Source organism: Ascochyta rabiei, chromosome 9 (assembly GCF_004011695.2).
Source record: "Ascochyta rabiei chromosome 9, complete sequence".
In the NCBI taxonomy this organism is placed as follows: domain Eukaryota; kingdom Fungi; phylum Ascomycota; class Dothideomycetes; order Pleosporales; family Didymellaceae; genus Ascochyta; species Ascochyta rabiei.
Genome location: NC_082413.1, coordinates 1,368,967 through 1,381,161, shown reverse-complemented (window position 1 = coordinate 1,381,161; position 12,195 = coordinate 1,368,967). Strand labels below are relative to the sequence as shown.

Sequence of the window (12,195 nt, the reverse complement as noted above, 5' to 3'; positions counted from 1 at the left end):
CATCGCTCAACACATCCTAACCTCGCAACATCTCTGTTTCCATCGTTGTGCTCCCCTTGAACTTTTACTCGCCCTGACACCATGCAGCAGCTGAAGCATAAACTGACCGAGTCGAGATGGGAAGAGATGTCAGAAAGAGTGTCGTCATAGTACTGCTGGACAGGACGACAGACGGAGATTATCATCTACGGAGGGGGGACACGAGGGACACATGGCAACAAAGAGAGCGACGGAAGGAAACAATCGAAACTAAGACGGATACGAAAGGTATGCGTCTCTGAGAAGACCAAGCCTTAATGCCGGAAGATAAGACATGACCGATTGACAAATTACATCCAAGGAAACGGACTCTTGCTAACGAACCTGGGCATACACATCTACATTGCCCTATATATGTGGTTGTCGATCGTGTGGCCACCTGTACATCTACAGAAAGAGGTGTCATCGATAGCGCAACTCCAATTGTACACAAGAGCATGACTGACGCAAGTGCGGAAGCCACAATCACCATTCAGCGATAACGCCCATACACCGGATCATAGTAGCCGCCCATGGTCCCACAAGACGTCGAATTTCCTGTCAGATATCAGTCAAATATCTTGGCAGTGCTAGTCAGGATGTCTCCAATTCCCCAGGAAGGTACTTGCCGCCGTATGCCTGATTGCCGCTGCTGGCTCCTGTGCGAGGTCTATGGTCTCGATTATCCCTGGATCAGAAGATCAGTACATCTTCTTCCACCAAAGGGTTCATTGTTCACGAACCGGTATCGAAAGCTGTGCCACAAGTACCATCTTGCGACCCAGCTCTCTTCACTGACATTTGTCGTATGACGGCCCATTCCATAGTACGGTCTGGTCTGTGGACCGGCATTGTTCACGACGGTCAAAATCTCGTAGTGTTTTGCCGTTTCCGAAATTTCGTCCCACTTGTAAGGTGCTGTTACCAAAGGATCCGCTCTGGACTGGTCTGTCAGATTGATCTGGTTCCTACTCAATCTGTCCCTCGCGGCCTGAGCTTCTCCCTGCACAATCACTATGTCAGCGTGGTATCTTCCAAGCTCGACAGGACCGTTTACAAGAAGCATCTTATGGACCTGTTCGTTCAAACCGAGTCGAGAGAAGAGGAGCTGTTTATCAGCACTCTGTGGCAGCGGGCCAAGAGCGATTGAGCTCATGGTCAACACAATGTTATGAAGGAGATGTGAGTCTAAGAAAGGACAAAACCGAAAAAGGTCGACGCGACACCCAGGAAATTCAGCTCAAGGGCATGTTGCCTTTCTCTGCAACTTATAGTCAAACTCGAGATCCACGAGGGCTTGCGAGAATACCTGGCCTACGCTCTGTGTCATGTGATAGCGAAACCTGCCATCACCTTACCACCGCTGTGGGACGCTGAGGCGCTAGTTGCAGGCGCCTGCAGGACGTAGTGGCGGGACGTACTGGAGGCCCACACTTTGATCCAGCTGGGTAAAGATGAACCTTACGTGTTTGGATCCAGAAGCCATCCTCTTGTATCGTCTGCTCTTTGCGGCTCGCACTGGTCAACGCATCTCGCTTTACAGTAAGCTTCAGGGCCTCGGCTCTTCCGACTCCGGACGTGGATCTACTGGGCCACGATGTTGTTCGCACAAGCTGCCATGCAGCAGCCTTGTCTGGCTGGTATTCACAATCACTAAGTCATATTGCAAGGGTCGTTTCTCGCACAACAGCTGCGGCGTCCCTCAACCCTGACCGCCGATCATTCACAACCACGGACTTTACCTTTCCTTTCTCAATAAACGCAAGCCCGACATGAATCGTGGTTGGAAACCGAATATCGCCAAATTATGACTGCTGAACGACAACCGGGATTGCGGACATGAGCGCTAGTCACTGCGTAGAGGCGGCTGATCGCAGAATGGCAGCGCGCCATTGCGATCACTTTGGAATCGTTGCTCTTGCAAGCCACTAGCGGGATGTACGACCGGGTAGTCAGGGAACCTGGCGCTCGTTGCAGGTCTGAGGTCTCAGGTCCCGTCGAACTCATGTCTTGGGGCGTTCTTTCCTTATCTTCAGCACCAACCAGATGTCTACCCCAGCTCGGAACGCAAGACTGCACAGGTACGGAGCATCTTAGACGGCACCGTTTGGCACGTCTAGCGTACATCACCCCACAATCTTGCGTGAGCATCAGGCCATATTTGGCGAAGGACGGTATACAGCCCATCAGCGCATGGGCGTGGTTCTGAGAGGCCTTGAGTGGCGGTAGCCTACACCTTCATGGAAGTCATCCTCCAACATGTTGGCAAGCATGTCAAGTCTTCTACTGGAGCATCGTCCGCATGCATGGGTAAGATCGACATGAGAACCAACGCCGTGGGTTGGGATTTGCAAACGCCAGAAAGATCGAGGATAATTGTTCCAAATCTTGTCGGCCGCTTCTGCACACATCAGCTTCCCCATCTGGAAGCTTGTTTCCAGCCAGCAACCCTTGGGCTCAAAACTGCGCCAGTCTTGCTCTTGCATGGTGCAAGATGTCTGTCAGCCCGCACAGGGCGCCTTGCGTGCATCACTTCTAGAAAAACGCATCGAAGATTCCGCGGCATCACCATGTGTACAGACGTGCTCGGGTCCAGCTGTGCAAGGGCGTTCTTCGAGGGAGGGTCTCGGGTTGAGTGGGCATGATCGGCGGACACAGCGATTGTGATGCAGGCTTGACCTGGCGTCGATTGGTGATCGAGCAACCGAAAATTTCACCCTTGCACATCGTGTTGTGCAGCTCGACAATCCTTGCCGTTGCGTTCCCGCCTCCAAATCTGTGCCGAACACGATCTCGACATCTGAGTCGCTAAACGCGCATGTGAAACATTCGGCCAATGAGGCTTACTATCTACGACTACCGGTTAAATTGTTCTCTCAGCAGGACGATCCTTGGTCCAAGTGAGGCACTGCACGCTGCTGCCTGTACCTCAACTGCCATTGATCCATGTGTGCACCACACGTGTGCGATGGGATGCCACGGCCGGGCGACGCTTTGAACAGCTAATAGAAAAAGCAACGGTGACGCTCCCACCTACCAGAAGACCAGTACGAATCGAGCTACAGCAGCATTTGTATTTATCCGGCTCAGCTCACCAAGGTGCGTGCAACTACCAGAAGGTATGAGCATGTCTGCAAGCCCACTACACTCCCTTCGTACTGCACGACGTACGACTGTGGTGCCTGCTCTGGTCACAACCCTGTTCCACGTGGAGAGCTTATTGCTCTCCTGTTTGTACTACCCATCGCAAGACAAACTATAAAAATGAGGGTGCACGAACGGGCAATGTGGAGAGAGCCAATAAAAGCCAAAGAACAACCTCTGCCACAACGTGCCACAGTCGTTGCGATTTTTCCGTATTGCACGTAATTCACAGTGAATACCGCGACACTTATCGATGCGCGGCTTCGTTTACCCCATATGGTCAGCCGTCTGCAGCTGCAGCTAGTCTGGGCAACAAAAAGCGAAGTTCCAGCTTGACAAGGGCTCACCAAGCCTAACACAGAGTTTGTTGCTCCCATCACCTGAATAGAATTGAACGTCCGATTGTTCATACCTGTAAGTCGCCATTGGCTGTTCGCTAGGACAAATATGCCACGAGGGAATAGCACTAGCATCTACGTATACAGTCACAAAATTCAGATGGCTGAGACTCCAAGACTAGGTGTAACCAGATTAGAACAAACACGGACTCGGTAGCAGTTGTGTGGAGGACTCACCGAAATCACGCTCAACCGAAGACAGGAACATGCCCACTGGCAGCTCGTCACTTTGACGACTAGTACCTTCCTTTGTCGCCAATGCGGGATTATCAGAGCGTTACAATGACGAACTTTACCGGAGACGAATGCTAGGTAAGTTCAAACAGGCAATTGCGTGCTAGCAGGTGCTTGTGTTTTTTCTACACAGCTCTTGCTGTTGGTGAAGTGTTGTACTGCCCGCAACTACCTGTGCGATGTTCTGGGAATGGCGGGTCTAGGCAACTCTTCCTGCGCTTCCTCATCGTCTCATCGTTTTACACTTCGAACGGCCCTCTAAGGGAGCTCGAGACGAACACGATGAAAACCTCGCAGCTTCGCGCCTCCGACCTATTGGCGTACGACGATCATCCATCCCTCTCTTTTACACCCAGCATTCTACAGTGCCAGACCAATGCTGCATCGGAGAATCGGGCACGCAGTTTCAGCCAAGTCGAGAGGGGGGCTGCAGCTTCTCCTGATCCTTTTACATTCTACAAGACATATCTCAACACGAACGAACCACTGCTCGGTGACCAAGAAAACTTGAAGTCAGACGGTAATGGCTACCCATGCCATTCAGGAGCGGCTGCCTACAATGCATCGGCCGATGATGCCCAAAGGCAAGCCAGAGGTCACACCACTGCATACAAGCTCGCCGTACGTCTTGCGAACCGCTCGAATGGAGCCCCACTTGCTACAATCATCGAGCAGGGCTCGTATTCCACGCTGAACTCGCATGGATCACTGCTTAGCGTTGGCCGCTTCCCATCGCTCAAAGCCGCGGAGGATACGTCGCCCAGCCGAGGCTCAAGGCGAAGATCGCGCAGTTTAGACGAAAAAGCTCTGCATGACATCCAGGAGGATTTGACCCGAGAATATGATACTTGCACGGTGGCTGTGCCGCACGCAAGGCTCGATGGGGAACATGGAGCAGCTGATGAAACAAGCCGCACCGCCACACCTTCAACATCGCACCGCTTTGAGCTGCAACAGTCCCCATCTCCATCCGAGGCCGAGCCGTCCGATCACGACATCCGAGGCGTAAAAGGGTTAGTTCGTGGCGTTTTACAAACCGTTCGAGGCGTTTCAAGAACCCGGTCTCGATCATCCTCAATGACACATTTGCCTATCGTAGAGCATCGGGAGAGCTCGCCGTCTACTGGCGGGAGTAGCCTACAACTTGATCAGGAAGGCCAAGGTTCTGAATCCTACCATCAACAGAACGAAAATCGTAGCATCTCGACACGCGTATCTCAAACTACGGCAGTCGTGTCGGTCTCGAGAGATCAAAATAGAAATCGTGGCGAGCACTCAGCTTGCACGTACTCGTCTTTGCCACATCCTCGCTCTGCTTTGACCGATGCAACTACGGTGTTTGGATCTATGCCCCTTGCGTTACCCTGGCGAGCCACAAGAAGCTCGCATGAGCAGCCCTTCTCGACATTTGCTGCACGTACAGGAACACGCGATGTGGCGCGAGAGGATGATACGAATCAGGCCGCGATATCCCATCATGACATGTTGGACACCTCAGCTCGACACGCGGTCAATGGTGTTCCTGTGTATGACAAAAATCCATCTTCACTGAAAGAAGTGAGTAGCGCAAGAGAGGTGTTTGCGAACCAGAATGCTAGCTTCTGTAGCACGATGTCGACCTCGTACTCTGGCACCGTATTGGGTGTTGATCTTGACCTGCAACATGACTTCAACAATCTAGCTCGCCGCTCACAGTCGCCGCCAACGCCTGTTTGGTTCACACCACAGATGGCAGAGCTTGAACGGCAAGCATCCTTTTCGGAGTCACCTGAGTCTATTAAAGCTTACATCCAAGCCCACACTCCATATCGCTCAATCACATCGTCCGCACTGACTTCTCTACTACCTATAGCTGCCGCATCCGGGATTGTGCAACCGGTCTACAATACGCCAGGTATTTCTTTCTATTCGCCATCTGGAAACCTCATTTATCCGGAAAGCGGCTCACCTCGAAGCACCAGCCTGTCGGAGCATGGAAGCTCACCGAATATCACCACGCCTTACTATAACGAGCAATGTACGAGTGCCGGGAGCTTACCTATTCGACCAATTTTGGTACCCATGACCACCTCTCCCATTCACAGGACCCCACTGCCGCCACATCTTCAGCACCATCACGGACACCATCGCCCCGAAAAATCCCAAATCACATCTTGCAAGTCGACTATCACTCCGAAAGGACCAGTCAAAGGCTGTGATGGTGTCGTGCGCGAGAACAGCCTCACTCCGCGGAGCGGTATCTTCTACCCACACGGAAAGGACAAAATCCATCGCTCGATCAAAATGACCTTGCATGACCTGAAAGCGGAAATAAATTTCTACAAGGCACGATTCGTCGCACTGGCGGCAACTCATTCTTTCGCCCCTTCGCTACCCAAGAACAAGAATTTGCAGAGGCGACATGTTTGCAACTATAACACGTACGCTAGAAATTCTCATGTGAACCCCACCAGCAAGACAGGACCGCGAAAAGGTAGGTCCAGAGAGGATGTTCTTGGCCCTGTTGCTGCGCACGCATTGAGGGTTTGTTTTTGCCAACCGTACGACGGTGCAGGGAAACCGACACATGCCACTGCCACGGGTGCATGTTTTGCAAGAGAACTAGTTTCTAAGAGCAGCAAGTTAAACGCAGGTCAGCACGCGAAGGATGCCGAGCAAATATTGCCCAATGCAAGGATCGTGGGCAGCGGGGGGCGCAGTCAGGGTGGAGACGCAAAGAGGGCGACGAGACGAGACAGTGCGATAGGCAGCACCGCTCGGGGAGCATCGAAGACTGGGATGGCGAGGAAGAAGATGGATTGAGGTCCCCGTTGTCGGATACTGCGCCGAGATGCTCACGCAGCATCTGATAAAATCCTGTCTGGGTCCCACACATGGCATGCAGTGTGTCGATCAGTACCGACGATCGTCCACAACTTTTGCAATCGCAGATGCTGATGCAAACCCGATGCTTCTTTTGGATATCAGGTCAGTGACGCCAACGCCAGGCACTTTGCCTCTTTGCTGACCCTCATCTCGACAGGATGTATTGGTACTCCTTGATAGGCATATAGCATCATAAATAAGCATACAGTTAAGTTCAAACGAACATACGAAGCTAAAAAAAAAAAAAAAATCCTCTGTCGATTCGGCTTTCGCAGAAAACAGGACGGGTTCGCACGACCAGCAAGCTCGGGTGAAAAATACTGTGCATTCAATAGTACACTGTAGAGTTTTACTTAAATTTACTTACGGGCTATTGTACATGTCAAACTGCCTCCTACACCATGCTTATTACACGACGTACGACCGACCACGACAAAGCTTACGCCAAGCCTGCATCTTCCGTGTCTATCTCGATCGCGCCTGATTCTAGCTACAGGATCGAAACCAATAGCGAGGTAACCGCCTCCACTGTGGGCTGGGGTTGCTGCAGTCCACGGACCAAAACCTGCACTGTGCTGTACTGTACTGTACTGTACTACTCTAACATTTCCTTGCGGTGCCATGTCGGCCTCATTTGCGACGTCTCGTTCCTGATCTGGAGCCGATAAGACCGCTTTGAGAGGCGGGCGCAGATGGTAGACCGAGGCAAGGGTAGAGGCGCGCCTCGTGACGAGGGACACGAGATACGAGGTTTTGTTTTGGACAGCAAAACAGCACGTGTGGAGTTGAGAAGTGCAGTGTCAGTCTAGAAAGGTCAAGCTGCTGGTTGGCAGTCTGGATTCTCGAGAGCGGGTGATGTACGTTATACGCACCCGCTCTCTCTCTCTCTCTCTCAGGCCCACGGATCCTTTGGCTTGGGCGCAAACAAGTCGTTCCAGAACTGCTTGAAACCGTACTGTTTCGTGGTGCGTTCGTCGCGGACACGCACAGGAGCGCCACCTAGCGTGCCCATGATGCCGCGCTCGCTGAGGCTCTGGCCGAAGCTCTCTGTCTTCTTCACGGGCTTGCGCGCCCGATCCACGATCGCTTCGGCTAGCAGGGGCGCGACATCTGAGTAGCAGGCTGCCACCTCGCGATCGAGATTGAAGTAGGGTTTTCGTGCGAGTTCTGGGGCTTGCAGGTTGTAGGAGCGCGCTTTGGAGTTGAGATCAGCTATGGCGGCGGTCAGGTACGAGGTTTCGTTTGCAAGCCAGACGGGGTCGCGGAAGACGACTGCTGGTGTTGGTGGCGGTGGTCTTGCGGATGGGCTTGCGGTAGGGTCTTCAGATGCGAATGCGGATGCGACTTCAACGGATGTTGATGGAACAGCAAGAGGCACCTCGACGGTTTGTGTTGTTGTTGGGCTAGGAGCGATGTCGGTACCGGCATCAAGAGGTGTTTTCTCTGCGGTGATCTCAGAGACGAGGGTCGTATCTGAGGCGTCTGACGAGGAGCGTTTGAGCTCGCCTGATAGTGAGATTTGTGACAATTGTCCATCCTTGTCCACGGTGGTTAGAGTCTCTTTCTTGACTTTGGACGGATTCACGATCAGCTCGGCTCGCGCGTACGCCTCAGCCCTCCGCACCTGGTCCTGCAGCGAACCACCGGCACTCGCAATCTCTCTTGCAGCGTGTCGCTTCCAGTCTGCCCTCAGTCTACCTCTGAACCTTGAAGCTGCGCTGGTGAGTTCCTGCTGCTTCTCGATCCACGGCGGAACGATTTCTTGCTTCTGAATGATCTTGTTCAAGAAGTACTCGGTTGTGTCGATGAAGGGACTGCTGGCATTGTGGTCCCGTTCGACGTGCATGCCTTTGCCGCGGGGGATGTTTTTGAACTGGTTTCGTGCGATGGCATCCTCAATGCGCCTGTCTGCCAGAGAAGCCAAGCCTTGTATCGAGCCTGGTACGATGATACGCCCATGCGGTTCAAAACGTTCCTTGAGCCCTTGTAGACGCTTCTCGCGTTCAGTTTCGTCGAGATGGGCGTCGGACCGCACAGAGGCGTACATGTTTGTGCGGTCGCGTGCGTTGGCCAACCGTAGGCCCTGCCCGGCTTTGCTACGCCTGCGGCCTGTGTCGATGCTCTGCGGCATCTGGACTGCCGGACTAGATGTTGCTCTCGGGCCCATTCGCAGCGGCTTGTGTGCATCGTTGAGCATTCGTAGCGAGACATCGTGAATGCTCTCGGCGCCAGTCCATGCCTCGGTTGTCGCCAGGTCGCGTGTATGGCGGGACGCCGAGGCTGGGAGGTTGGCATCGAGCGGCTGGAGAGATGCAGCGGCGATGCGTTGCTCGAGCTGTGCCTTGAGTTGTGCGCTGAAGCCGGCTTCTTCTACAGCCCTACGCGCGCCATGTCCACCACTTTCGAGGGCATCCTCGCTCATTGATCGCATGCGCCGAGTAAATGCTCCCTCCTCTTCCTCGTCCTTCACTGCCGTCTGCGGTTCATCTCTCTGCTCGTGCTTGTCTGCATCATCTCGTCGTTGTGTTGCTGCGTCTGCGAGTCGCCTCCTGCTGCCACTCGTAGCTAGCCGAACAGCAGCGAGACAATTCCGCGGTCGGTTTGCGCGCAGACAGCGTGCGCAGTTGTAAGATGTTGATGTCAGAGATGCAGCCATACAGGACACGATACCCAGCGCAGCAGTTGAAAGACTGTAAGACACATACATACAAAATAAACGGATGTTCACGTCATCGTCGCCGTGGCGAAGGACTAGCGCGCGTTCCTTATCGATAAGCTCTGGCCACGGCCGAGGCTCACAGCTATACGCTACGCCACGCTACGCCTTTGTCCTTGCTTCACCCACCACTTTCGCACAAGGTACTCCAAACATCGAAGGGGACAAACTGAGGATCTACTCACCTCGTGCCCAAGACACGCTGTCAATGCGTGCTGTACTACCCAAGCTTCACCGCCTCAAAGTTCAGCCTGTAGTAAATATTGCTGTCTCAGCCCGCGATGCTGTGCACCTTCGGTAGTGTCACGTCCTTCACGCTGCAACCCCAGTACGCACTTGGTGTCATACAGCATCGCACAAACATGCACTGATCTTCCGGCCCGTATGTCACGCTCCCGGAACCTTTTGTTCGGGTCTGAACACAAGCTCGGTTGGCCATCACGTCACTCATCCTTTGTAACTTTCCATGCCAGTAGTGCAGGAGGCGACAAGAATGAAGAAGGAAACAATCCAATACCTTAGGGTCTGTGAGGACATCGCTTGCGGTAACAGAAGCATAGCTTTCACAGCTCTACCACAAATGGACCATACAGTTCCGCTCAGTACTAAGTCTGGAATCTTCTCCTTAACACACTGCTTCCAGACGTATATTTTCAGTGGCTGTGGACGAATAGCTTCGTCTCTGCATCGTTTCTATGCTTTTACAACTTTGCGAGACAGACAAGCAAACACACACAACCATCAGATGTAGTCATTTGTTTCGACATCAAGTGTTCCTTTCGTCATTTCCGCACAACGTGCGCCTGGCAGCAGTATATCTTGAACGTTCAGAAGCCGTTCAACGTTTGAACCCGGCGAGGAATGATTCAGTTGTGCTACTTCTTCAATATACCATACTATGATGAAGCGTTCTCATTCACGTCTCGCAGACAGTGCAATGTACGCGAACCTACACGTGCAACCCCCCCCCCCCCCCTCTCTCTCTCTCTCCAAATTACACTCGAGCCATCGTCTCTGCTCATAGAACCATTTTCATAGTTCGGCCTCGTCCATGTTCCTAATCCAGCCCCACATCCACTTGACGGTATCAAGATGCGCCTGCACGCCAATCCTCTCGTCGACGGTGTGAATGTTGCCCATACCTGCTTGCTCCTTGTCCCAGCCCGGCCCATATCTGAAGATATGCTCGCTCAGATCCCAGTAGTAACGCGTATCAGTGTTTCCTGTCATGATGCCAGGCGCGACGAAAAGGTCCTTGCCGTAAAGTGCACGGGTTGTTCCAGAGAGAACAGAGAAGGGCGTGACACGGGTGTTGTTTGACGAGCTAGCATACAGAGTCGTCGGAGTCACCGGAGCGGGCTCCAGGACGGTTGCACGGTGCGAGAGCGTGATGCTAGAGGGTTCCTCAGTGCCGTTGAAGGCATTAAGCTTCAAGTTGTATCCTTTGGCAATAATGCCAGCGAGCTTGGTGATGTGCGCCTTGATGTCGCTCGAGCTCTCACCGACATTGATGCGGTGGTTGACGGTGACCTGGGTACGCTCAGGCAGGGCGTTGTTCTTTACACCACCATGGATGATATCGACAGCAACAGAGGTTGTGAAAAGGTATTTCACGCCCAGCCCTGCTTTCGCTGCCTCTTCAGCAAGCTTGTCTTTGGCAGGCTTCTTCGCGCACGTCTGGCTTCTAGCAGAGCGCTTGTCGAGCAAGTGATGAAGCTTCTTAGGAAACTCGGGCGCGTGCTCTGCTCCGCATGTTAAGAGGCCAAGGTATGGGTTCTCGTCAGCAAGGTGCGGTTCGTAGAGACCGTACTCAATCAGAGTAATGAGCTCTGCTGCAACACCTATGCCATTGTGCGCAGGAGGGACAGAAGAATGGCCACCAGGCATGCGCACAACGATGTCGACGTCAACATAACCCTTCTCCGCAACACCTGGAATAGCGAAGTCGGCGCCCCAGTTCTCGACGTTAACAGCCCCTTCGTCAACAATAGCTGCAATAGAGTTGTGCCCATACTTCTCGGTCAGGTACTTCGCAAGATGCTGTGCACCTTCACGACCCGAGATCTCCTCGTCGAAACCAAAGGACAAGATAAGTGTACGACGCGGTGTGAAGTCGGCTGAGAGGAGTGCCTCGACAGCTGAAAGAATGGCCATAAGCTGATTCTTGCAGTCACTCGCACCCCGACCCCAAACAAACTTTCCATCGTAATGACCTGAGAAGGGAGGGTGTGTCCACTGCTTTATAGTACTCTCTGGAACAGGCACAACATCTTGGTGCGCCATAAGCAGGGTGGCTTTCAACGATGGCTCTGTACCAGACCAGGTAAATAACAAGCCATGCGTATTGACTTTCTCGAGCTGCAGCGTAGCATGAGTGAGAGGAAACGTCTTCGCCAGGTAGTCTGCAAATGAGTTGAAAATGTCCCATCGTGGGTCTGTACCAATATCGCCCATGTCATCGTAGCTCTGAGTTGGGATCTGCACGGCCCCGGACAGGCGTTCGATTGCAAGCTTACGGAAATCACCAGATGCCAGATAGCTTTCGGTGTCGTTCAGCTCCTTTGTATTTCTGGAGGGAAACAAAGGCTCAACCTGCGGGCATCTGTCCTTGTTCTCTTTGTCGGTGCTGGGATGCCATTGGGACGCATTGCTAGCAATGAGGATGTAATTGCGCAGAAGGAACCAAAGGCCCAGCAGAGGAAGGATATATCGAAGCGATTTAGATGAACTCCAGCTCTTTCGCGGCTCCTTGGGCTCTGTGAGCACGTCTCCCCAGGATTTGGCCATGTTGAAGGTATGGTGTTCAAAAGTGGAGGAGCG

At 53.0% G+C, this 12,195-nt stretch overlaps 4 protein-coding genes across 5 annotated transcripts, besides 3 other annotated features; 1 reads left to right on the top strand and 3 right to left on the bottom strand.

The window, feature by feature from the left end:
• Window positions 1–511: 511 nt before the first annotated feature.
• EKO05_0005967 (uncharacterized protein) lies at window positions 512–1,174 on the bottom strand (the record flags this gene model as incomplete). 2 transcript variants are annotated; one of them, XM_059636708.1, is made up of 4 exons in its annotated part: window positions 512–576; window positions 648–706; window positions 762–1,021; window positions 1,076–1,174. In XM_059636708.1, the coding sequence occupies 4 exons, from the start codon at window positions 1,172–1,174 to the stop codon at window positions 512–514; spliced, it is 483 nt and encodes a 160-aa protein (XP_059492691.1). The 2 variants fall into 2 exon arrangements, with proteins under 2 accessions (XP_059492691.1, XP_059492690.1); XM_059636707.1 differs by having other exon boundaries at window positions 512–706.
• Window positions 1,175–4,076: 2,902 nt separating this feature from the next.
• On the top strand, window positions 4,077–6,596 carry EKO05_0005966 (uncharacterized protein; the record flags this gene model as incomplete). Its single annotated transcript, XM_059636706.1, has 1 exon — window positions 4,077–6,596. The coding sequence occupies one exon, from the start codon at window positions 4,077–4,079 to the stop codon at window positions 6,594–6,596; it is 2,520 nt and encodes an 839-aa protein (XP_059492689.1).
• Window positions 6,597–7,224: 628 nt separating this feature from the next.
• Window positions 7,225–7,256: a tandem repeat.
• A 278-nt stretch (window positions 7,257–7,534) lies between these two features.
• Window positions 7,535–7,553: a tandem repeat.
• On the bottom strand, window positions 7,552–9,081 carry EKO05_0005965 (uncharacterized protein; the record flags this gene model as incomplete). Its single annotated transcript, XM_038945885.2, has 1 exon — window positions 7,552–9,081. One exon carries the CDS (start codon window positions 9,079–9,081, stop codon window positions 7,552–7,554), a length of 1,530 nt encoding a protein of 509 aa, XP_038798975.2.
• Window positions 7,957–8,002: a tandem repeat.
• Window positions 9,082–10,407: 1,326 nt separating the features above from the next.
• On the bottom strand, window positions 10,408–12,162 carry EKO05_0005964 (Gly-Xaa carboxypeptidase; the record flags this gene model as incomplete). Its single annotated transcript, XM_038945884.1, has 1 exon — window positions 10,408–12,162. The coding sequence occupies one exon, from the start codon at window positions 12,160–12,162 to the stop codon at window positions 10,408–10,410; it is 1,755 nt and encodes a 584-aa protein (XP_038798974.1).
• Between the last annotated feature and the right edge of the window lie 33 nt (window positions 12,163–12,195).